General features: G+C 37.1%; 1 protein-coding gene and 1 long non-coding RNA gene across 5 annotated transcripts in view; both read left to right on the top strand.

The window, feature by feature from the left end:
* Positions 1-896: 896 nt before the first annotated feature.
* LOC131465138 (regulator of G-protein signaling 1-like) lies at positions 897-10,669 on the top strand. Of its 4 annotated transcripts, XM_058637507.1 has the most exons (5): positions 930-984; positions 6,305-6,418; positions 6,923-6,984; positions 9,178-9,344; positions 9,571-10,669. In XM_058637507.1, the coding sequence occupies exons 3-5, from the start codon at positions 6,942-6,944 to the stop codon at positions 9,757-9,759; spliced, it is 399 nt and encodes a 132-aa protein (XP_058493490.1). In that variant the 5' UTR covers positions 930-984; positions 6,305-6,418; positions 6,923-6,941; the 3' UTR covers positions 9,760-10,669. The 4 variants fall into 4 exon arrangements, with proteins under 4 accessions (XP_058493488.1, XP_058493487.1, XP_058493490.1 ...); XM_058637505.1 differs by lacking the exon at positions 6,305-6,418 and having other exon boundaries at positions 897-984; positions 9,181-9,344; XM_058637504.1 differs by lacking the exon at positions 6,305-6,418 and having other exon boundaries at positions 898-984.
* Positions 10,670-11,080: 411 nt separating this feature from the next.
* Positions 11,081-22,178, top strand: part of LOC131465955 (uncharacterized) — a 29,206-nt gene continuing 18,108 nt past the window's right edge. Inside the window, exon 1 of the long non-coding RNA XR_009241357.1 lies at positions 11,081-11,173. This is a non-coding gene — a long non-coding RNA (uncharacterized LOC131465955). The remainder of the gene's footprint in view (positions 11,174-22,178) is intronic.

Here is a 22,178-nt window from a genome sequence, read left to right as displayed (position 1 = left end):
AGTGCAATTCAGCATATAGAGTCATCAGTGGTGAATGACCTGGTCTGTACCAGTTTGTCCTGTTGTCAAATCATACATAATATTGAGGGACAGTTGGGATTAACATTGCAAAGCCTATTTAAGATATGAGCTCAGGTTAAGAAACATCACTTCATCAAGATGATTGAAGTGATCTCTGGTTTAAGTCCAAATTAGTTAATATCAGAGACGATAATGAACAAGACAAGAGGCCAAGACTAAAAAGTTCCGAGTCAGTTATACAACGTTGAATCTCAAACTTTGCATTTCATTGGAGCAAAATTGGAGCAGGTTTTAAGTGACGTAATTTTGCATTACACGGGTTTAAACATGTCATAGTGTTTAAACATGTTCTGGTTCCCATCACCAGAAGTACACAACAAAAATTGACATTGTTTCTCCTCCCGACTATCCTTTCCTGGGCTCCGTAGACATCACTGATTAAGTTAAACCAAGGCTTCAGTCATTGTCATTGACTGAAGAAAAGTGTTCGAAATCAAAACTGGAGCCAAACCAATGCTCAGGCCTACAGCAGTAATATCTGGCCCACGTTAGTCACAGCTGTGCTTCTCTGTCTCCATCTGCTTTGCTTTGTAAACTAATGATTTGCTTAAATCATGGCTCGAAGCATTTTTTTTTATTTTTTTTTTTTTTCAAGTCTCAAGAGTGCTGTGTTGTTGCTGGCTTCAGAAAATGCATTACAAAAAGCAACAAATCTGGGATTTTCAGCCAAAACACTGTGGTAAAAAAAAAATAATAATAAAAAAAAAAGTAATGAATGGAGCAAGACATTTTAGCAAACCTTCAGCCTACCTGTACGACAACATAACATGTATGGGCTTGTACCTGTAAGGTAGGAGGTACGTTAAGGGAAGTTCAAGGAAGGATCAGAGTGTGTTTGTTGAGAACGTTCTCTGCTGTAACGGAACATACTTCAGTCTGTTTTGGCAACAGGACACACATGTTGTAAGTATACGCTCCAAATTGGCTTTACACGCTAAGATTTTTGCATTCTGGCGGTGAGTGTTTTGATATTGTTGAGCATGAATGTTTTACCTCCCCTCGGGTTGGCCTTGTTGCTCAGTAATGACTGACTCCAGACACAAAGCATGTTACTAAAATACAACTGGCATATGTTTTGGAGCCGGTTGTCTCTTATCCATAAGTCTGTGAGCGAGTGTTTCTGATGGGACGCCTGTGATCTGTGCAGCGTCTCTTCTCCGTGTTTCTGTGTTCTGCAGCTCTGCGCTGCTCAGTATGCCTCCAGCACGCTTTCTCTTCCATCCCTCAGAAAACATGAAAAAAGGTCCAAAGAGGAGCAAGAGTTCCTTTGAGCTGCATGTCTTCTGCGCGCTCTGTGATGCAATCGGAGAAATGAGTGGCGACATTATCTGATGCCTCGTCCCTTACTTCTGACGGACTTTAAAAGTTCCACTATCACAGCTGTCAAAACTTTTTCTTCAAGGCGTTTTCAATGAACTACTTTTGAACGATCAAACTGTTTATGGCTAAAGTTTAGTTAACCCTTAGTGCTCACGCGGCACAAGTCTGAGCCCTTGGTAAATTGCCGTGGGAATAATACACAACTCCTTATATGGACATCCTGGGGGTGGGGTGTTTATAGGTCACATATTCAGGCTTTACAAATTGCATTTTTTTTCCGTGTTCTCATGTGTTGTTGAGTCACAGTTATGTTAGTTAGTTTTTAACACATTTGTAGTGCACAAAATAGACAGTTTTTTTCTTTCATTTTTGTTCATAAAGCAAAATTTGAACTGTGACATAGTTCCAAATTTCACAAATTCAATCGGATTTTAAACATTTTGAGTACTTTTTGCTCAGGTGTGATTTTATAGTTGGTCAAAATAATTTTTATTTTTATTTTTTTCAGATTGTCTATGGTTTGTGCTGAAACAAAAAGGATATAAGACACTCTTATGGCCTAAATTTAGACTTCTCACAAAACAAACAACACTTTTTATGAAGCAAATAAAATATCCATTTAATGATTCATACATTTTGTATTTTGTTGTTTGAAAATAAAATAAATTGTTATTTGCGCCATGGTTTTTGTATTTGTGGGCGGGCCTTAGAAAGCTGCCTGCTGATTGACTACTGAGTTTTGTAGCGACAGCTCAATGCACCGGAATTTGTCACAGGCTTGAAGACGCTGTCCGTCTGGAACTCCCAAGTTGTCCCCGTCGACGTCCAACAAAATAATTGACAACAAAAACATTTGTCGGACTATAAACTTTAAACTTTAAACTTTAAATCTAATTCCATCTGTATATACTGTACGTTTAAACACATTATGGAAAAAAGCAGCCAAAATGCTCTGTGTTCTAAGGGTTAAATCAATTTGTGGGTGGGATACATCCGTATTGCAGACTGGCGAACATACACTGGTACTTACATTCTCTAAATTCCATGTGTGATGTGAAAAATGTATATAAAGTGATAAAGTGAAACGTTCTGCTGGTGAAAGGCACTTGCTATGACTTGACCATGGAAGCCTTTTTTGTCTACACTCGTGAGTAGCACCACATGATCCCTTTCTAATCGTGCAAACATATTTATACACTCTTTTATATCGAATATAAAAGGAAAACTGTGTCTGTTGTTGATTCAGCTGAGTCTTACCCTTGAAAGGTTTCAGCCACACACACATACTTCTCTCCTCAGTCAGTTGGACAGCTGTCACAGCAGAAAAGAAATGAGTGTGACACCTCAGTTGGTAGAGTGGGTTTGGTGGACTGTGCTGCCTGGGGCAGTCGGGTGCTGATGACTGGTGGAGGTGGAGGTGAGTTCAGTGCTACTGGCTCAGTGTTATAATATCACAATGTACATGCAGTGCTGTGTTGTTGGGAAATTAAGTGATATTTGGCATTTTGAATGGAGTCGTGTGATTGAAAGCTATATTAGCAATCTTCCAGTGAGTTAAAGCTTTACAACATGTGGATGTTCAATTCAATTCAATTCAATTTTGTTTGTATAGCGCCAAATCATAACATACATTCTCTCAAGGCACTGTACATAGACAACATCATGGAGAGCAGAGAAACCCAACAATTCACACAATGAGCAAACACTAGGCATCAGTCGAGAGAAAAAAAAACTCCCTTTTAACAGAAGAAGAAATCTTTATCTTTATCAAAGATGTGCGGCCATCTGTCTCGACCGATTGGGGTCAAAGGAAAAATTGGGGACAGAGGAGAGGTGGGGGAGATGAGGTAGAGACAGAAGAGAGAGACCAGGAGCAGATACACAATAATTGTTGTTAGTTATAAGTTTATAAAAGACAGTTAGAGTTAGTGATGACATGTTTATAGAACTGCAATGTCATTTATACAAGCAGCAGCAGAGATTGTTGATAAAAAATTATACTGGTATCAACTTTAAGTATAGCATAATAATAATGGTGATGATTTTTTTCCTCCATTAACTATTTCATGCAAGATGGAAGTCACACACAAAAATTCACACTTTTATTTTATTATTCAAATAAATCTGTTATTTTAATAACGCATACATATTTTTGATGATAGGAAATATGATGGAGGAGTAAAGATGGCGGCGCACACAGTTGCTGCGGCTCGGTGTTCTTTCGGTCGGTGTTATCTTTTAATTATAATGACAATAAAGGACTATACTGTACTATATTTCCTCTATTTTCTGGTTTGATTCTCTCATTTAGACCGCTTTATACTCCACATTAGGGGGTTACCAATCTCAGCTGACCACAGGGCCGCATAGAGACAAACAACCATCCACTCTCTCACTGACACCTACAGTCAGTTTAAAGTGTCCAATTCTGCATGTTTTTGGACTCCGGGTGGAAGCTGGAGAAACCGGAGGAAACCCACGCACACACGGGAAAAAAAAAGCTAACTCCACGCTCAAACCCGGGTCTTGAGTGCTAACCACTACACCTACCTGGTGTGGCCTGCTTTGATTCTCATAAAGATATTTATTAATAATCATTCACTACTGTATAGTACTACTGCACATGTTGTTTTTAAAAACTCAACCACCCTTGATTTCCGTGTAATTACAACTGACAGATTGTTGCCCGAGATAAACAGAGGCTTAAACTACATTGTTACAAGTACAAGCCGCAGCAGTAGTACCTCTTCTTTTTTTCCCCTGACAAGTGCTAGCTGCCCCCGCTCAGCTGCTCACTGCTGAGTTTGGCCTTGGCTGTCTGGTAAAAGCAGCTGTGCATTTTGAAGTACACCTTCACGCTGACAGCGGCTGATTTAGTCTTTGTTTGTTGCTGTGCGCTTGGAGCCGGAAAAAAGCATTATTTACATTTCTTACAGCTGAAATCACCATGGAATACAATATGTGTGTTTGCGAGTTAGAGCCAAGAGATTTCCGGCGATTAATCACAACTTAAAAAATAAAAAGAATTACACACGTCTCCATAAATACTGGCGCGGCTGCACCTGCCAGCTGATAATGCATATTTATATACACCACAGAGAATCTGGACAGCATCTCTTATACATTCAACACAGTTTGAGCCTGAGAGTCTGTCAGCGCGGGCACTCCTTCTCTATTTACATTTCACTTTTCAACATATTCACCTGCTGTAAATCCTCGTGTCACATTCACCGCTGGGACGTTTTTTTTTTCTGCAGCTACGGCAACACCACCACAGATATCGTTAAAATCTAATTTAAAGTCCCCCCCCCCCCCAAAAAAAACGTGTAGTAATTCAATTCAATTTTGTTTGTATAGCGCCAAATCATAACATACATTATCTCAAGGCACTGTACATAGACAACATCAAGGAGAGTTCACACAAGGAGGGTGCAGCCAGTCGCGCTGTTAGCTGACATACTTACATAAATCTAACTGATTGTGGACACGTTCCAATTAGATTTACAGAAATAAGACTTCCCGGCTGATGTCAGTGAACCGAGGACTCGTTGCTGTGATTCCCACGGAATATTAAATCATGTAAAACCAAACCACTATGGTTGACTGTCAGGGGGCCTAATGAGCACAAGCAAATAGTTTACTACAACACTGGAAAGTAGATGATTACGACGGCGTATTAGGGCCAAGTATGAAAAACAAAAAAAAAATCACAGACCAGGGGGAGGGGGGTAATATTTCAAGAAAGAAGTTGCATATTTTTGAGATTAAAAGTGGCAAATCTACGAGAAAATAAAGTCGCAGATTTATGAGATTAAAAGGAGCACATCTACGTGAAAATAAAGTCCCAGATTTATGAGATTTAAAGTGGCAAATCTATGAGAAAATAAATTCACAGATTTATGAGATTAAAAAGAGCAAATCTACGAGAACAAAGTCGCATATTTATGAGATTAAAAGTAGCAAATCTACAAGGACAATGTCACAGATTTATGAGATTAAAAGGAGCAAATCTACGAGAACAAAGTCGCATATATATGAGATTAAAGTAGCAAATCTACAAGGACAAAGTCACAGATTTATGAGATCAAAAGTGGCAAATCCATGAAAAAAAAGTAGCAGATTTACTAAAAATAGTGTTTTGTTTTTATCAGGGAATGCCACGCGGACACGTTAGTGTGGGTATAGGTTAATCCCAGCCTCTCTACTGCAGCAAGCATGTGGGACATTCTCAGCATCACAGTCCACCACAACTGGGAACCCACTGATTACTACAATCTCCTTTGTATTGATGGTTCACAGGTGGCCTGCTTGGTGGCTCTTTCATGTGAGCGCAATCTGACGCTGTCTGTGGTGCTGAAAAATGCCCACTGTGACTTTATTTTCTTGTAGATTTGCCACTTTTAATCTCGTAAATCTGCGACTTTTTACCCAAAATTTGACCCCCTTCCCCCAGGTTATTTTTTTTTTAAATTCATACTTACGCCCTAATACGCCGCCGTAGTGTCTTTCTTAATTGTGAAGTGTCTGAATTAGACGTCTGACTCTTAAGATTTGGACCTCTGTGTCAAAACATGCCACACGCTCCTATAGTAAGACAACATTTTGTAGTGTAGTATCCAAAAGTGTGCAGTGTTGCCTCACTTAAATATTGTGTCAGTACTAACAATCTCTTTATATATATATAAAATACAAATATTGCACTAGGGGTAATTATAAAAAAAAAAATCCAACAGCATAAAAAGGAAGTGTTCGGAATATGTCTGTCAATCTCTCTTTTCAACTTCAAATAGACCTTTTGTGTTTCGTGTTGCCGTATTGCCAATTATACTCATATTACAGTCACTCCTAAGTTCATCAGCTCGTTTCTAACTTTGGGTTTCAGAGCTTTTTTTTTCGCCTTCAGTTTCCTGCTGCTGCTGCTGTTGGAAATGAAAGCGTTGAGCCTGAAGCTAAGAAGTGAAGTTCTCAACTTTGAGAAAGAAAACAATAAAGAGAAAGACACGACGGCTTCTTAGAGGTGAAAACAACAGCAAAGTTCTCTCCGGCTTTGTCTCTACTATTTACAACTTTTTTACACAGTCCACAAAGAGAGATGACTCATTGTCAGTATTCTGTAAATAGAGCTGATTCACATTATCTCTATAGTCCTTGTTCATACATATGTATTTTGAAGTAAAATAACTGCCATTTTTACGCTCTGTTTCAATGTTAGTGTTGTCAAGAAGAAATTAACCCTTTAACACCTAACCCTCATAACCATAAAAGGGCCAGAAATGATCCTGTGAGTAAGTGTTTTTGTCCATTTTTCCAGAATAACTTTCAGTATCTGGCAGTTATTCACAATTTACTGCACGTTAAAATAGTGTATTAACAATTTAAAATGAAGAAAAAACGAAAACTTGAGTTGCACATGAACACCAGATTTTGCGTGTTAAATTTGTGATACACTCGGTGTTAAAGGGTTAAGTTGTGGTCCCTGATATTTAATTATCTGACCTGTAACATTTTTTTTGCTCTACAGGGCTGCTATAGCTGATGTCATGGCCTGGGGAGAGTCACTCGACCAACTACTCGAGTGTAAAAGTGAGCCAGCTTATGGATTTACTTCCCTCACTCTCTTGTCAAAGCCCCTCTCAATTCTCTGTCCCCCTCTTTTCACCCTTTGCTATTCTCTGCTGCTCCGGTCCTGCACCTCATCTCAAATCGCTCTCAGCCTTCTCGAGGAGCCGAATGAAGGATATATTCTTCCTGCGAGTTCATCAAATCCATTTGGAGATATATTTAAAAGAGATAAGGGGGCCTTACGTGAGCTGCCAATGTAGATAGGCTGATTCCAAGCCAGCTCATTTTCATTTATAAAGGTGACCACATTCTCTCTCCTTCTGTTTGAGAACGACTGAAGGGACAGATGCCCCCCCCGCCCCCCCCCATTTCTGCCACCTTTCCTTTCTCATTACTTTACTCAAATGAATTCTGCTGATCTGTAATATTTCACCCCATTGTCTCCGGCGTCAAGATTAACTGTCCTGCGGAAGATAAATTTTGTCCCGCGTGGCAGTTGTTCCATTTCCCTTTGTTAAAAATGCAGTGTCACGCATGACAAATAGGTAAACAGTGGAGGGGGGGAGTCGGGGGGGGGGAGATAAATTGTTGTGCATGTGGCAGATGCAATCTGACGGCATTTACCGTACAGTACATCTCGTTGTGATTTTTTTTAAGAGTCGACTGTGTTTATGATTAAGGGCTCGGATATGAAGCCAAAGTGATTTGTCGCAGCCCCCAGACATATTTTGTTTCCTGTCAATTACTGTCAGAGCGCCACCTGGGATTGATGTGAAGCGATTTGTGTGAATGACACTGGTGCTTGCAGTTAGCGGTTTTGGTTGCGCTCTTAGAAGACGCGCTAAGTATTTTACACCTGGGTTAGAGTCACACATTCTTTGAATGAGCCTGTAACAAAGGTAAGGGGGGGAGGGGAGGAGGGTGTGAGGGGAAGATAAGAAACATACAGTCGGTGTCTGTGTGTGTGTGTGTGTAATTGTGTGATGCTGTGGGAGTGCACATCAGGTTCCAGGGTTTGTTGATGAAGGTTTTGATGTGAAATGGCCCTCCACACATACCTGGCAGTTGAAAGAAGTCTGTAAACAAAGATGATGCAACAAACAAGAACTGTGTAGAGGGAAAGAGGGGATGTGAGTGAAAGATTACTGAAATAATAAACTTTCACTATTTAGACTGCAGCACAAATCAGATTAAGCATAACTGATCAGAATCGGATTTACCTGACCAAACGATCACATCATATATTGCAAGTGTCCATATTGACATTGTCTAGACTCGTCTTTCACATGGATTTCTATAAAACAAGTGGTCTGGACAAAATAAACAAAATGGACAGAACAGAAATCTGTGCCTGTTTCTGTCCCAAATGGTTAAGTCGAGCCTCCAATTAACTTCTGTTTCTCCGGATCCATGTAAATGTTGTTGTTGACGTTTGAGACGCGCTGCGAGGGAGGCAGAACTTTTATTCTGAAAAAAACGCTTAATGTTGTATCGGTGTTTGACTTCCTGTCTTGCTCGTGCTGGATTCTGCTGAATTGAAGCGTTTGTGTTGCATCATCCTGGCAAAAATAGACCACCTTCTGTGGAATCCCAGGGAAGACACTTCGTAATCCTATCGGAGTGAATAAAACATTCAGATTGAAATGGATATGTACATAATTTGTGTTTGTGTTACTGTATAAATTATGTTATATTACTGTTAAATTCCTTAAATGTACTTGGCAATAAATACCGATTGTTATTGTGATTCTGATTCTAAAAATCTTATCAGAACCGCTGTATGTGGTTTGAATCAGCCTTGGAAAAATCAGATCTCATGTGTGTTTTAGCTGTCCAGGTGGCTCTCTGTTTGGTCTTTGTGAAGAGAAAAGTTCCAATATTATACATCATAATCAAAGAATTATGTTTAAGAAAAAAAAGTCGTCCAATAGCCTGACAAAAATCACCCAAACCTATGCACTGCAGCTTTAAATTTTAACGGGTGTACATTAAATAATAGTTGCATTAGTCTGCAGATTTTCACTGGAAAGTAATTCTTCTTGTTGTGTGTTTTAGGGAAAATCATAACCATATAAGTGAAATATGCAGTCAGACGAGAAAGAATATTTTCCTCATTTCATTATTTCCCTCCCTTCACCTCACTGTGATTTACCTTGTGTTGAGTATTTATGAGGAAACTGTTTCTGGACTCTCTGGGTCTCTGTGTGTGTACAGCAGGCCAGCTGGTGTTTGAGAACTTCCTGAAAACAGAATACAGTGAGGAGAACCTTTCCTTTTGGCTGGCCTGCGAGAACTACAAGAAAATCACCAGTGAGGCAGAAATGACGGACGCCGCCAACGGGATCTACGCAGAGTTCGTCCGGGTCGATGCTCTGAGACAGGTACGGCATTTACACACGAGGATGTGAAACAAGTAAACACCTGTGTTTTTCACGTCCGCGTCGACCGCTGGTCTTCTTGTCCCCGTCACTCCTGCATGGTTTCACTCACCAAACACAGTTTTTCTGTGACTGCTTGAACACATAGTTCTTTCCTCATAATATTATACTATCTCTAAAATGAAAACGAGTCATGGGTGAAATAAAAGTTGCTGTTTTCTGAACCCAGATAAATATTGACTGTGTGACAAGAGAAGAAATCAGCCGGAATCTCTCTCAGCCAGGGCCAGATTGCTTTGACAGCGCGCAGAGACTGATATACAGCCTGATGGAAAATGACTGTTATCCACGATTTCTGAAATCCGAAATCTACCAAGCTCTCCAGGAACAGGCAGAGCAAGCCATGAAAGCAACTTGAGGAAATCGAGCTCGGCCCGACGCGGCTCCAAATGACTGACTCTGCTCTTCTGTGGACTCTCCTTAGAATTTCAGTTCTAACACAAAACGGCTTGGCTGTGTGAAATGAAGCAGAATTGAAAGGAGATACAGAGCCGTCGGTACAGGGATTGACAGGATGTTATAGTCAGACATTATCTAAATAATGTATGAAGCAGCTTTTTTCCTTGCTATCATTGCCTTATATTGCACACAGACACCTATAATTCAGTCGAAGTCTGACATCATGTTCGGAAAGTTTGACGTTTATTTTGAATGACACGTTTCAAGGGTGAATTGAGTGTAATGTGTGGCACAGACGAGTCCATCGTACCCCGTGTTTTGAAAATTGATCTCATACAGAAAAACACATCAATATTTATTCTGCTGTCAACCGAGTAATGGTGTGTTTCCTCTCCACTTATCACTTATTCTGTTTGGATACATCAGGAAATCTGTGTACATCTTCTGATGTATAGAATAATACAGAAATGTGTGTTCTTATCTGGGAGGGTTCCCTGAACTAGCACTGTATTAAGTCCGTGAATCACTGCTCGTGTCATTTTGTTTTCAGTGGATCACACAACAAAACGACTGCAGTTACTTTTTCTGTGTATGTTATCTTAAAATTTTTTTTTTTCAACAATGGTATAAGTTAATGATCACAGAGTGTTCATGCAATTGTAGAAATATCATGAAATATTCCCCACTATTGGGACAAATTTCTGTAAATTGATCTATTGTTTTTTAAATTACAGATTAGGAATAGAAGAACTGTCACCAGGAATTTCTTCAAAAAAAAAAACAAAAAAACGAGCCTCTGAAACCATGTATATTTTGTAGAACTGTGGAAATTTCTAAACTGGCTATTAAACCCAGTGCAATTAAATTGTTATTTGGTATATCAGACAGTTGGATCTGTCTATTCTTCATTTGAACAAGTGGGAAAAAATGGGTGAAACAGACCTTTAAAAGAAAATGTAAAGATGTCATATCACCAAAAGAGATTTAAGTTTAAATTTTTTGCAAAAAACACACATGTAGGGCAGCTTTAGACCATTTGTGGCACAATCCAGGTTACAGACTTAATCTCCATTGGAAGCAGACTCACGAGGGTCGTTCCTAATCAGCATATGAAGCTCAGCACAAACGAGACAGCCATTAAAAACTGTAAGAAACATCTCACTGACATGAAAAATTAATAGTTTGTACAATATACACTGACATTGCAGCCATTTCAGAACCCTCTGTCCTCTCCCTGTCCTATAGTTGTCCTTGGTTTGTCCCTTCTTTTTATCACAGCTGCACCGCTGATGCCTATTAACCTCATCATCTCTGGCTCTGAACGTTAAAACCTGCCAAGCAGCACCCTCTACAGTTCACATCTGAAAACCAAGGTGAAACACAACTCTTTCTCATCTTCCTGCCAAAATAAGATCATCTAAGCCAGTGTTTTTCAACCCTGGTCCATTGGAACCCGCTCTGTTCCCGCTGCATATTTTAGAAGTTCCCTTCCTCCAACACACCCGATTCAAAGAAATGGGTCATTATTATCAGGCTTCTGCAGAGTTTAATGACGAGGACAGAAACTTCTAAAACATGTAGGGCAGTGTTCCCCCGAGGAACAGGGTTGAGAAACACTGATCTAAGCTAACCTGCTGTAGCTTCATATTGAATGGTACTAAGATATCAAATAATCACGTTTTCTAAAATGGCAATCTATCCATTATAGATGTTCAAGGAATTCCATAGAATTCTCCGGGGTTTGTTCCCTGTCCTGTATTTGTCCATTCTATATTGCAATGCAATGCAATGCAATTTACAAAAAACCTTGCTATGGTTGTTCTCTAACCCTATGTATTGTTTTCATTTTCACATGACACCATCACCTAAAAGTGCAAAAGTTCTGGTCAAAGCTCCTATTCACTTCCATTTTAAAAATCTGCTTTGGAGTTTTTTTTAGAAATCAAGATGAGGTGGAGGCCTCCTGACGCTCACAAACCAAACATTAATATTAGACGTATTAGTATTTTGTCCAAAATGTGACAAAAAAGTCATAGCTTAGTATGTCGTCCAAAAAATGACAAAAAAGTCATACATTAGTATGTCGTCCAAAATGTGTCAAAAATGTCATAGGTTAGTATGTCGTCCCAAAATGTGACAAAAATATCATAGGTTAGTATGTCGTCCAAAATGTGACAAAAAAGTCAATGGTTAGTATGTCGTCCAAAATGTGACAAAAATGTAATAGGTTAGTATGTCGTCCAAAATGTGACAAAAAAGTCAATGGTTAGTATGTCGTCCAAAATGTGACAAAAATGTAATAGGTTAGTATGTCGTCCAAAATGTGACAAAAAAGTAAATGGTTAGTATGTCGTCCAAAATGTGACAAAAATGTCATAGGTTAGTAAGTCGTCCAAAATGTGACAAAAATGTCATAGGTTAGTAAGTCGTCCAAAATGTGACAAAAATGTCATGGGTTAGTATGTCTTCCAAAATGTGACAAAAAGTCATAGGTTAGTATGTCGTCCAAAATGTGACAAAAAGTCATCGGTTAGTATGTCGTCCAAAATGTGACAAAAATGTCATGGGTTAGTATGTCTTCCAAAATGTGACAAAAAGTAATAGGTTAGTATGCCGTCCAAAATGTGACAAAAAAGTCAATGGTTAGTATGTCGTCCAAAATGTGACAAAAAGTCATAGGTTAGTATGTCGTCCAAAATGTGACAAAAATGTCATGGGTTAGTATGTCTTCCAAAATGTGCCAAAAAGTCATAGGTTAGTATGTCGTCCAAAATGTGACAAAAAGTCATACATTAGTATGTCGTCCAAAATGTGACAAAAAAGTCATAGGTTAGTATGTCGTCCAAAATGTGACAAAAATGTCATAGGTTAGTATGTCGTCCAAAATGTGACAAAAAAGTCATAGGTTAGTATGCCGTCCAAAATGTGACAAAAAAGTCATAGGTTAGTATGCCGTCCAAAATGTGACAAAAAAGTCAATGGTTAGTATGTCGTCCAAAATGTGACAAAAATGTAATAGGTTACAATGTCGTCCAAAATGTGACAAAAAAGTCATACATTAGTATGTCGTCCAAAATGTGACAAAAAAGTCAATGGTTAGTTTGTTGTCCAAAATGTGACAAAATATGACAAAAAAGTCATAGTTTAGTATGTCGTCCAAAATGTGACAAAAAGTCATAGCTTAGTATGTCGTCCAAAATGTGACAAAAATGTCATAGGTTAGTATGTCGTCCAAAATGTGACAAAAAAGTCATAGGTTAGTATGCCGTCCAAAATGTGACAAAAAAGTCAATGGTTAGTATGTCATCCAAAGTGTGAAAAAAAAGTCATAGGTTAGTATGTCGTCCAAAATGTGACAAAAAAGTCAATGGTTAGTATGTCGTCCAAAATGTGACAAAATGTCATACATTAGTATGTCGTCCAAAGTGTGACAAAAAAGTCATACTTTAGTATGTCGTCCAAAATGTGACAAAAAAGTCATACTTTAGTATGTCGTCCAAAATGTGACACAAAAGTCATAGTTTAGTATGTCGTCCAATATGTGTCAAAAATGTCATAGGTTAGTATGTCGTCCAAAATGTGACAAAAATGTCATAGTTTAGTATGTCGTCCAGAATGTGACAAAAATGTCATAGGTTAGTATGTCGTCCAAAATGTGACAAAAAAGTCAATGGTTAGTATGTCATCCAAAATGTGACAAAAACGTCATAGGTTAGTATGTCGTCCAAAATGTGACAAAAATGTCATGGGTTAGTATGTCGTCCAAAATGTGACAAAAATGTCATAGTTTAGTATGTCGTCCAAAATGTGACAAAAAGTCATAGCTTAGTATGTTGTCCAAAATGTGACAAAAATGTCATAGTTTAGTATGTCATCCAAAATGTGACGAAAATGTCATAGGTTAGTATGTTGTCCAAAATGAGACAAAAAAGTCAAAGTACATTATGGCCCTGGAAAAAGAGCCTAAGGAGTGGCTTAGTTGATAAGACACTGTTTTTTTAAACCAGGGATTGTGGGTTCAAGTCCCGTGTGAGCTGAACTACGTTTACTCTTAGTATTTCCTATAGCGTTAGTATTTTACCCAAAGAAGTCATAGTTTAGTACGTCGTCCAAAATGTGGAAAAAAGCCATACGTTAGCATGTCGACGAAAATGTCATACTTTAGTTTGTCGTCCGAATCGTGAAAGAAGTCATAGGTTAGTATGTAGTCCAAAATATGACAAAAATGTCATCATTTAGTATGTCATCCAAAACATGACAGAAATGTCATACTTTAGTATGCTGTCCAAAATGTGAAAAAAATGTCATAGGTTAGTATGTCGTCCAAAATGTGACAAAAATATCATGGGTTAGTATGTCGTCCAAAATGTGACCAAAATGTCATACTTTAGTATGCTGTCCAAAATGTGAAAAAAATGTCATAGGTTAGTATGTCGTCCAAAATGTGACCAAAATGTCATACTTTAGTATGCTGTCCAAAATGTGAAAAAAATTTCATAGGTTAGTATGTCGTCCAAAATGTGACAAAAATTCATAGGTTAGTGTGTCGTCCAAAATGTGACAAAAATTCATAGGTAAGTATGTCGTCCAAAATGTGACAAAAAAGTCAATGGTTAGTATGTCATCCAAAATGTGACAAAAAAGTCATACTTTAGTATGTCGTCCAAAATGTGAAAAAAATGTCATAGGTTAGTATGTCGTCCAAAATGTGACACAAAAGTCATAGTTTAGTATGTCGTCCAAAATGTGTCAAAAATGTCATAGGTTAGTATGTCGTCCAAAATGTGACAAAAAAGTCAATGGTTAGTATGTCATCCAAAATGTGACAAAAAAGTCAATGGTTAGTATGTCGTCCAAAATGTGACAAAAAAGTCAATGGTTAGTATGTCGTCCAAAATGTGACAAAAAAGTCAATGGTTAGTATGTCGTCCAAAATGTGACAAAAAAGTCAATGGTTAGTATGTCGTCCAAAATGTGACAAAAAAGTCATAGGTTAGTATGTCATCCAAAATGTGACAAAAACGTCATAGGTTAGTATGTCGTCCAAAATGTGACAAAAATATCATGGGTTAGTATGTCGTACAAAATGTGACAAGAAGTCATAGGTTAGTATGTCGTCCAAAATATGACAAAAAACTCAATGGTTAGTATGTCGTCCAAAATGTGACAAAAATGTCATAGGTTAGTATGTCGTCCAAAATGTGACAAAAAGTCATAGGTTAGTATGTCGTCCAAAATGTGACAAAAATGTCATAGGTTAGTATGTCGTACAAAATGTGACAAGAAGTCATAGGTTAGTATGTCGTCCAAAATGTGACAAAAATGTCATAGTTTAGTATGTCGTCCAAAATGTGTCAAAAATGTCATAGGTTAGTATGTCGTCCAAAATGTGACAAAAGTGTCATAGTTTAGTATGTCGTCCAAAATGTGACAAAAAAGTCAATGGTTAGTATGTCATCCAAAATGTGACAAAAACGTCATAGGTTAGTATGTCGTCCAAAATGTGACAAAAATGTCATGGGTTAGTATGTCGTACAAAATGTGACAAGAAGTCATAGGTTAGTATGTCGTCCAAAATGTGACAAAAATGTCATAGGTTAGTATGTCGTCCAAAATGTGACAAAAATGTCATAGTTTAGTACGTCATCCAAAATGTGACAAAAACGTCATAGGTTAGTATGTCGTCCAAAATGTGACAAAAATGTCATAGTTTAGTATGTCGTCCAAAATGTGACAAAAAGTCATAGGTTAGTATGCCGTCCAAAATGTGACAAAAATGTCATGGGTTAGTATGTCATCCAAAATGTGACAAAAAGTCATAGGTTAGTATGTCGTCCAAAATGTGACAAAAATGTCATAGTTTAGTATGTCATCCAAAATGTGACAAAAACGTCATAGGTTAGTATGTCGTCCAAAATGTGACAAAAATGTCATAGTTTAGTATGTCGTCCAAAATGTGACAAAAAGTCATAGGTTAGTATGCCGTCCAAAATGTGACAAAAAAGTCATAGATTAGTATGTCGTCCAAAATGTGACAAAAAGTCATAGGTTAGTATGTCGTCCAAAATGTGACAGAAAAGTCATACTTTAGTATGTCGTCCAAAATGTGACAAAAAAGTCATAGTTTAGTATGTCGTCCAAAATGTGACCAAAATGTCATACTTTAGTATGCTGTCCAAAATGTGACAAAAACGTCATAGGTTAGTATGTCTTCCAAAATGTGACAAAAAAGTCAATGGTTAGTATGTCTTCCAAAATGTGACAAAAAAGTCAATGGTTAGTATGTCGTCCAAAATGTGACAAAAATGTCATAGGTTAGTATGTCGTCCAAAATGTGACAAAAAAGTCATACATTAGTATGTCGTCCAAAATGTGACAAAAAAGTAAATGGTTAGTATGTCGTCCAAAATGTGACAGAAAAGTCATAGGTTAGTATGTCTTCCAAAATGTGACAAAAAAGTCATAGGTTAGTATGTCGTCCAAAATGTGACAAAAAGTCATAGGTTAGTATGTCGTCCAAAATGTGACAAAAAAGTCAATGGGTAGTATGTCGTCCAAAATGTGACAAAAATGTCATAGTTTAGTATGTCGTCCAAAATATGACAAAAAAGTCAATGGTTAGTATGTCGTCCAAAATGTGACAAAAATGTCATAGGTTAGTATGTCGTCCAAAATGTGACAAAAATGTCATAGTTTAGTATGTCGTCCAAAATATGACAAAAAAGTCAATGGTTAGTATGTCGTCCAAAATGTGACAAAAATGTCATAGGTTAGTATGTCGTCCAAAATGTGACAAAAAGTCATAGGTTAGTATGTCGTCCAAAATGTGACAAAAATGTCATAGGTTAGTATGTCGTCCAAAATGTGACAAAAAAGTCAATGGTTAGTATGTCGTCCAAAATGTGACAAAAATGTCATAGGTTAGTATGTCGTCCAAAATGTGACAAAAATGTCATAGTTTAGTATGTCGTCCAAAATATGACAAAAAAGTCAATGGTTAGTATGTCGTCCAAAATGTGACAAAAATGTCATAGGTTAGTATGTCGTCCAAAATGTGACAAAAATGTCATAGTTTAGTACGTCGTCCAAAATATGACAAAAAACTCAATGGTTAGTATGTCGTCCAAAATGTGACAAAAATGTCATAGGTTAGTATGTCGTCCAAAATGTGACAAAAAAGTCATAGTTTAGTATGTCGTCCAAAATGTGACAGAAAATTCATAGGTTAGTATGTCGTCCAAAATGTGACAGAAAAGTCATACTTTAGTATGTCGTCCAAAATGTGACAAAAAGTCATAGTTTAGTATGTCGTCCAAAATGTGACAGAAAAGTCATAGGTTAGTATGTCGTCCAAAATGTGACAGAAAAGTCATACTTTAGTATGTCGTCCAAAATGTGACAAAAAGTCATAGGTTAGTATGTCGTCCAAAATGTGACAAAAAGTCATAGGTTAGTATGTCGTCCAAAATGTGACAAAAATGTCATAGGTTAGTATGTCGTCCAAAATGTGACAAAACTATCCAAAATGTGACAGAAACGTCATAGGTTAGTATGTCGTCCAAAATGTGACAAAAATTTCATGGGTTAGTATGTCGTCCAAAATGTGACAAAAAGTCATAGGTTAGTATGTCGTCCAAAATGTGACAAAAATGTCATAGGTAAGTATGTCGTCCAAAATGTGACAAAAAGTCATAGGTAAGTATGTTGTCCAAAATGTGACAAAAAAGTCAATGTACACTATGGCCCCAGAAAAAGAGCCTAAGTAGTGGCTTAGTTGATAAGACACTGGCCTTTTAAACCACGGATTGTGGGTTCAAGCCCAGTGTAAGCTGAACTACGTTTACTCTTAGTACTTCCTATAGCGTTAGTATTTCACCCAAAGAAGTCATAGTTTAGTACGTCGTCCAAAATGTGGAAAAAAGTCATACGTTAGCATGTCGACGAAAATGTCATACTTTAGTTTGTCGTCCGAATCGTGAAAGAAGTCATAGGTTAGTATGTCGTCCAAAATATGACAAAAATGTCATACTTTAGTATGTCATCCAAAATGTGACAAAAATGTCATAGGTTAGTATGTCGTCCAAAATGTGAAAAAAATGTCATCGTTAGTATGTCGTCCAAAATGTGACAAAAAGTCATAGGTTAGTATGTCGTCCAAAATGCGACCAAAATGTCATACTTTAGTATGCTGTCCAAAATGTGAAAAAAATTTCATAGGTTGGTATGTCGTCCAAAATGTGACAAAAATTCATAGGTAAGTATGTCGTCCAAAATGTGACAAAAAAGTCAATGGTTAGTATGTCGTCCAAAATGTGACAAAAAAGTCATACTTTAGTATGTCGTCCAAAATGTGAAAAAAATGTCATAGGTTAGTATGTCGTCCAAAATGTGACAAAAAAGTCAATGGTTAGTATGTCGTCCAAAATGTGACAAAAAAGTCATACTTTAGTATGTCGTCCAAAATGTGAAAAAAATGTCATAGGTTAGTATGTCGTCCAAAATGTGACAAAAAGTCATAGGTTAGTATGTTGTCCAAAATGTGACACAAAAGTCATAGTTTAGTATGTCGTCCAAAATGTGTCAAAAATGTCATAGGTTAGTATGTCGTCCAAAATGTGACAAAAATGTCATAGTTTAGTATGTCGTCCAAAATATGACAAAAAAGTCAATGGTTAGTATGTCGTCCAAAATGTGACAAAAATGTCATAGGTTAGTATGTCGTCCAAAATGTGACAAAAATGTCATAGTTTAGTATGTCGTCCAAAATATGACAAAAAACTCAATGGTTAGTATGTCGTCCAAAATGTGACAAAAATGTCATAGGTTAGTATGTCGTCCAAAATGTGACAAAAAGTCATAGGTTAGTATGTCGTCCAAAATGTGACAAAAATGTCATAGGTTAGTATGTCGTCCAAAATGTGACAAAAAAGTCATAGGTTAGTATGTCGTCCAAAATGTGACAAAAATGTCATGGGTTAGTATGTCGTACAAAATGTGACAAGAAGTCATAGGTTAGTATGTCGTCCAAAATGTGACAAAAATGTCATAGTTTAGTATGTCGTCCAAAATGTGTCAAAAATGTCATAGGTTAGTATGTCGTCCAAAACGTGACAAAAGTGTCATAGTTTAGTATGTCGTCCAAAATGTGACAAAAAAGTCAATGGTTAGTATGTCATCCAAAATGTGACAAAAACGTCATAGGTTAGTATGTCGTCCAAAATGTGACAAAAATGTCATGGGTTAGTATGTCGTACAAAATGTGACAAGAAGTCATAGGTTAGTATGTCGTCCAAAATGTGACAAAAATGTCATAGGTTAGTATGTCGTCCAAAATGTGACAAAAATGTCATAGTTTAGTACGTCATCCAAAATGTGACAAAAACGTCATAGGTTAGTATGTCGTCCAAAATGTGACAAAAATGTCATAGTTTAGTATGTCGTCCAAAATGTGACAAAAAGTCATAGGTTAGTATGCCGTCCAAAATGTGACAAAAATGTCATGGGTTAGTATGTCTTCCAAAATGTGACAAAAAGTCATAGGTTAGTATGTCGTCCAAAATGTGACAAAAATGTCATAGTTTAGTATGTCATCCAAAATGTGACAAAAACGTCATAGGTTAGTATGTCGTCCAAAATGTGACAAAAATGTCATAGTTTAGTATGTCGTCCAAAATGTGACAAAAAGTCATAGGTTAGTATGCCGTCCAAAATGTGACAAAAAAGTCATAGGTTAGTATGTCGTCCAAAATGTGACAAAAAAGTCATAGGTTAGTATGCCGTCCAAAATGTGACAAAAAAGTCAAAGTACACTATGGCCCCGGAAAAAGAGCCTAAGGAGTGGCTTAGTTGAAAAGACACTGGCTTTTTAAACCAGGGATTGTGGGTTCAAGTCCCGTGTGAGGTGAACTACGTTTACTCTTAGTACTTCCTATAGCGTTAGTATTTCACCCAAAGAAGTCATAGTTGAGTACGTCATCCAAAATGTGGAAAAAAGTCATACGTTAGCATGTCGACGAAAATGTCATACTTTAGTTTGTCGTCCGAATCGTGAAAGAAGTCATAGGTTAGTATGTAGTCCAAAATATGACAAAAATGTCATCATTTAGTATGTCATCCAAAACATGACAGAAATGTCATACTTTAGTATGTCGTCCAAAATGTGACAAAAAAGTCATAGGTTAGTATGTCGTCCAAAATGTGACAAAAATGTCATGGGTTAGTATGTCGTACAAAATGTGACAAGAAGTCATAGGTTAGTATGTCGTCCAAAATGTGACAAAAATGTCATAGGTTAGTATGTCGTCCAAAATGTGACCAAAATGTCATACTTTAGTATGTCGTCCAAAATGTGACAAAAAGGTCATAGGTTAGTATATCGTCCAAAATGTGACAAAAAAGTCAATGGTTAGTATGTCTTCCAAAATGTGACAAAAAAGTCAATGGTTAGTATGTCGTCCAAAATGTGACAAAAAAGTCAATGGTTAGTATGTCTTCCAAAATGTGACAAAAAAGTCATACATTAGTATGTCGTCCAAAATGTGACAAAAAAGTCAATGGTTAGTATGTCGTCCAAAATGTGACAGAAAAGTCATAGGTTAGTATGTCTTCCAAAATGTGACAAAAAAGTCAATGGTTAGTATGTCGTCCAAAATGTGACAAAAAGTCATAGGTTAGTATGTCGTCCAAAATGTGACAAAAAAGTCATAGGTTAGTATGTCGTCCAAAATGTGACAAAAAGTCATAGGTTAGTATGTCGTCCAAAATGTGACAAAAAAGTCATAGGTTAGTATGTCCTCCAAAATGTGACAAAAAAGTCAATGGTTAGTATGTCGTCCAAAATGTGACAAAAAAGTCAATGGTTAGTATGTCGTCCAAAATGTGACAAAAAAGTCAATGGTTAGTATGTCGTCCAAAATGTGACAAAAAAGTCAATGGGTAGTATGTCGTCCAAAATGTGACAAAAATGTCATAGTTTAGTATGTCGTCCAAAATATGACAAAAATGTCATAGTTTAGTATGTCGTCCAAAATATGACAAAAAAGTCAATGGTTAGTATGTCGTCCAAAATGTGACAAAAATGTCATAGGTTAGTATGTCGTCCAAAATGTGACAAAAAGTCATAGGTTAGTATGTCGTCCAAAATGTGACAAAAATGTCATAGGTTAGTATGTCGTCCAAAATGTGACAAAAAGTCATAGGTTAGTATGTCGTCCAAAATGTGACAAAAAGTCATAGGTTAGTATGTCGTCCAAAATGTGACAAAAATGTCATAGGTTAGTATGTCGTCCAAAATGTGACAAAAAAGTCATAGGTAAGTATGTCGTCCAAAATGTGACAAAAAGTCATAGGTTAGTATGTCGTCCAAAATGTGACAAAAAGTCATAGGTTAGTATGTCGTCCAAAATGTGACAAAAAAGTCAATGGTTAGTATGTCGTCCAAAATGTGACAAAAATGTCATAGGTTAGTATGTCGTCCAAAATGTGACAAAAATGTCATAGTTTAGTATGTCGTCCAAAATATGACAAAAAAGTCAATGGTTAGTATGTCGTCCAAAATGTGACAAAAATGTCATAGGTTAGTATGTCGTCCAAAATGTGACAAAAATGTCATAGTTTAGTATGTCGTCCAAAATATGACAAAAAACTCAATGGTTAGTATGTCGTCCAAAATGTGACAAAAATGTCATAGGTTAGTATGTTGTCCAAAATGTGACAAAAAGTCATAGGTTAGTATGTCGTCCAAAATGTGACAAAAAAGTCAATGGTTAGTATGTCGTCCAAAATGTGACAAAAGAGTCAATGGTTAGTATGTCGTCCAAAATGTGACAAAAAAGTCATAGGCTAGTATGTCCTCCAAAATGTGACAAAAAGTCATAGGTTAGTATGTCGTCCAAAATGTGACAGAAAAGTCATAGGTTAGTATGTCGTCCAAAATGTGACAGAAAAGTCATACTTTAGTATGTCGTCCAAAATGTGACAAAAAAGTCATAGTTTAGTATGTCGTCCAAAATGTGACAGAAAAGTCATAGGTTAGTATGTCGTCCAAAAAGTGACAGAAAAGTCAATGGTTAGTATGTCGTCCAAAATGTGACAGAAAAGTCATAGGTTAGTATGTCGTCCAAAATGTGACAGAAAAGTCATACTTTAGTATGTCGTCCAAAATGTGACAAAAAAGTCATAGTTTAGTATGTCGTCCAAAATGTGACAGAAAAGTCATAGGTTAGTATGTCGTCCAAAAAGTGACAGAAAAGTCAATGGTTAGTATGTCGTCCAAAATGTGACAAAAAAGTCATACATTAGTATGTCGTGCAAAATGTGACAGAAAAGTCATAGGTTAGTATGTCTTCCAAAATGTGACAAAAAGTCATAGGTTAGTAT

This window comes from Solea solea, chromosome 9 (assembly GCF_958295425.1).
Source record: "Solea solea chromosome 9, fSolSol10.1, whole genome shotgun sequence".
Taxonomy (NCBI): domain Eukaryota; kingdom Metazoa; phylum Chordata; class Actinopteri; order Pleuronectiformes; family Soleidae; genus Solea; species Solea solea.
The sequence above is the reverse complement of the archived record's forward strand: the minus strand, read 5'-3'. Positions and strand labels throughout refer to the sequence as shown.

What these genes read in the sequence shown, in the direction of transcription:
- LOC131465138 (XM_058637504.1), top strand. An exon ending in CCAACTACTCGAGTGTAAAA is followed by an intron (nt 6,985 to 9,177) that starts GTGAGCCAGCTT and finishes GTGTGTGTACAG; the next exon opens with CAGGCCAGCTGGTGTTTGAG. An exon ending in GGGTCGATGCTCTGAGACAG is followed by an intron (nt 9,345 to 9,570) that starts GTACGGCATTTA and finishes TTCTGAACCCAG; the next exon opens with ATAAATATTGACTGTGTGAC.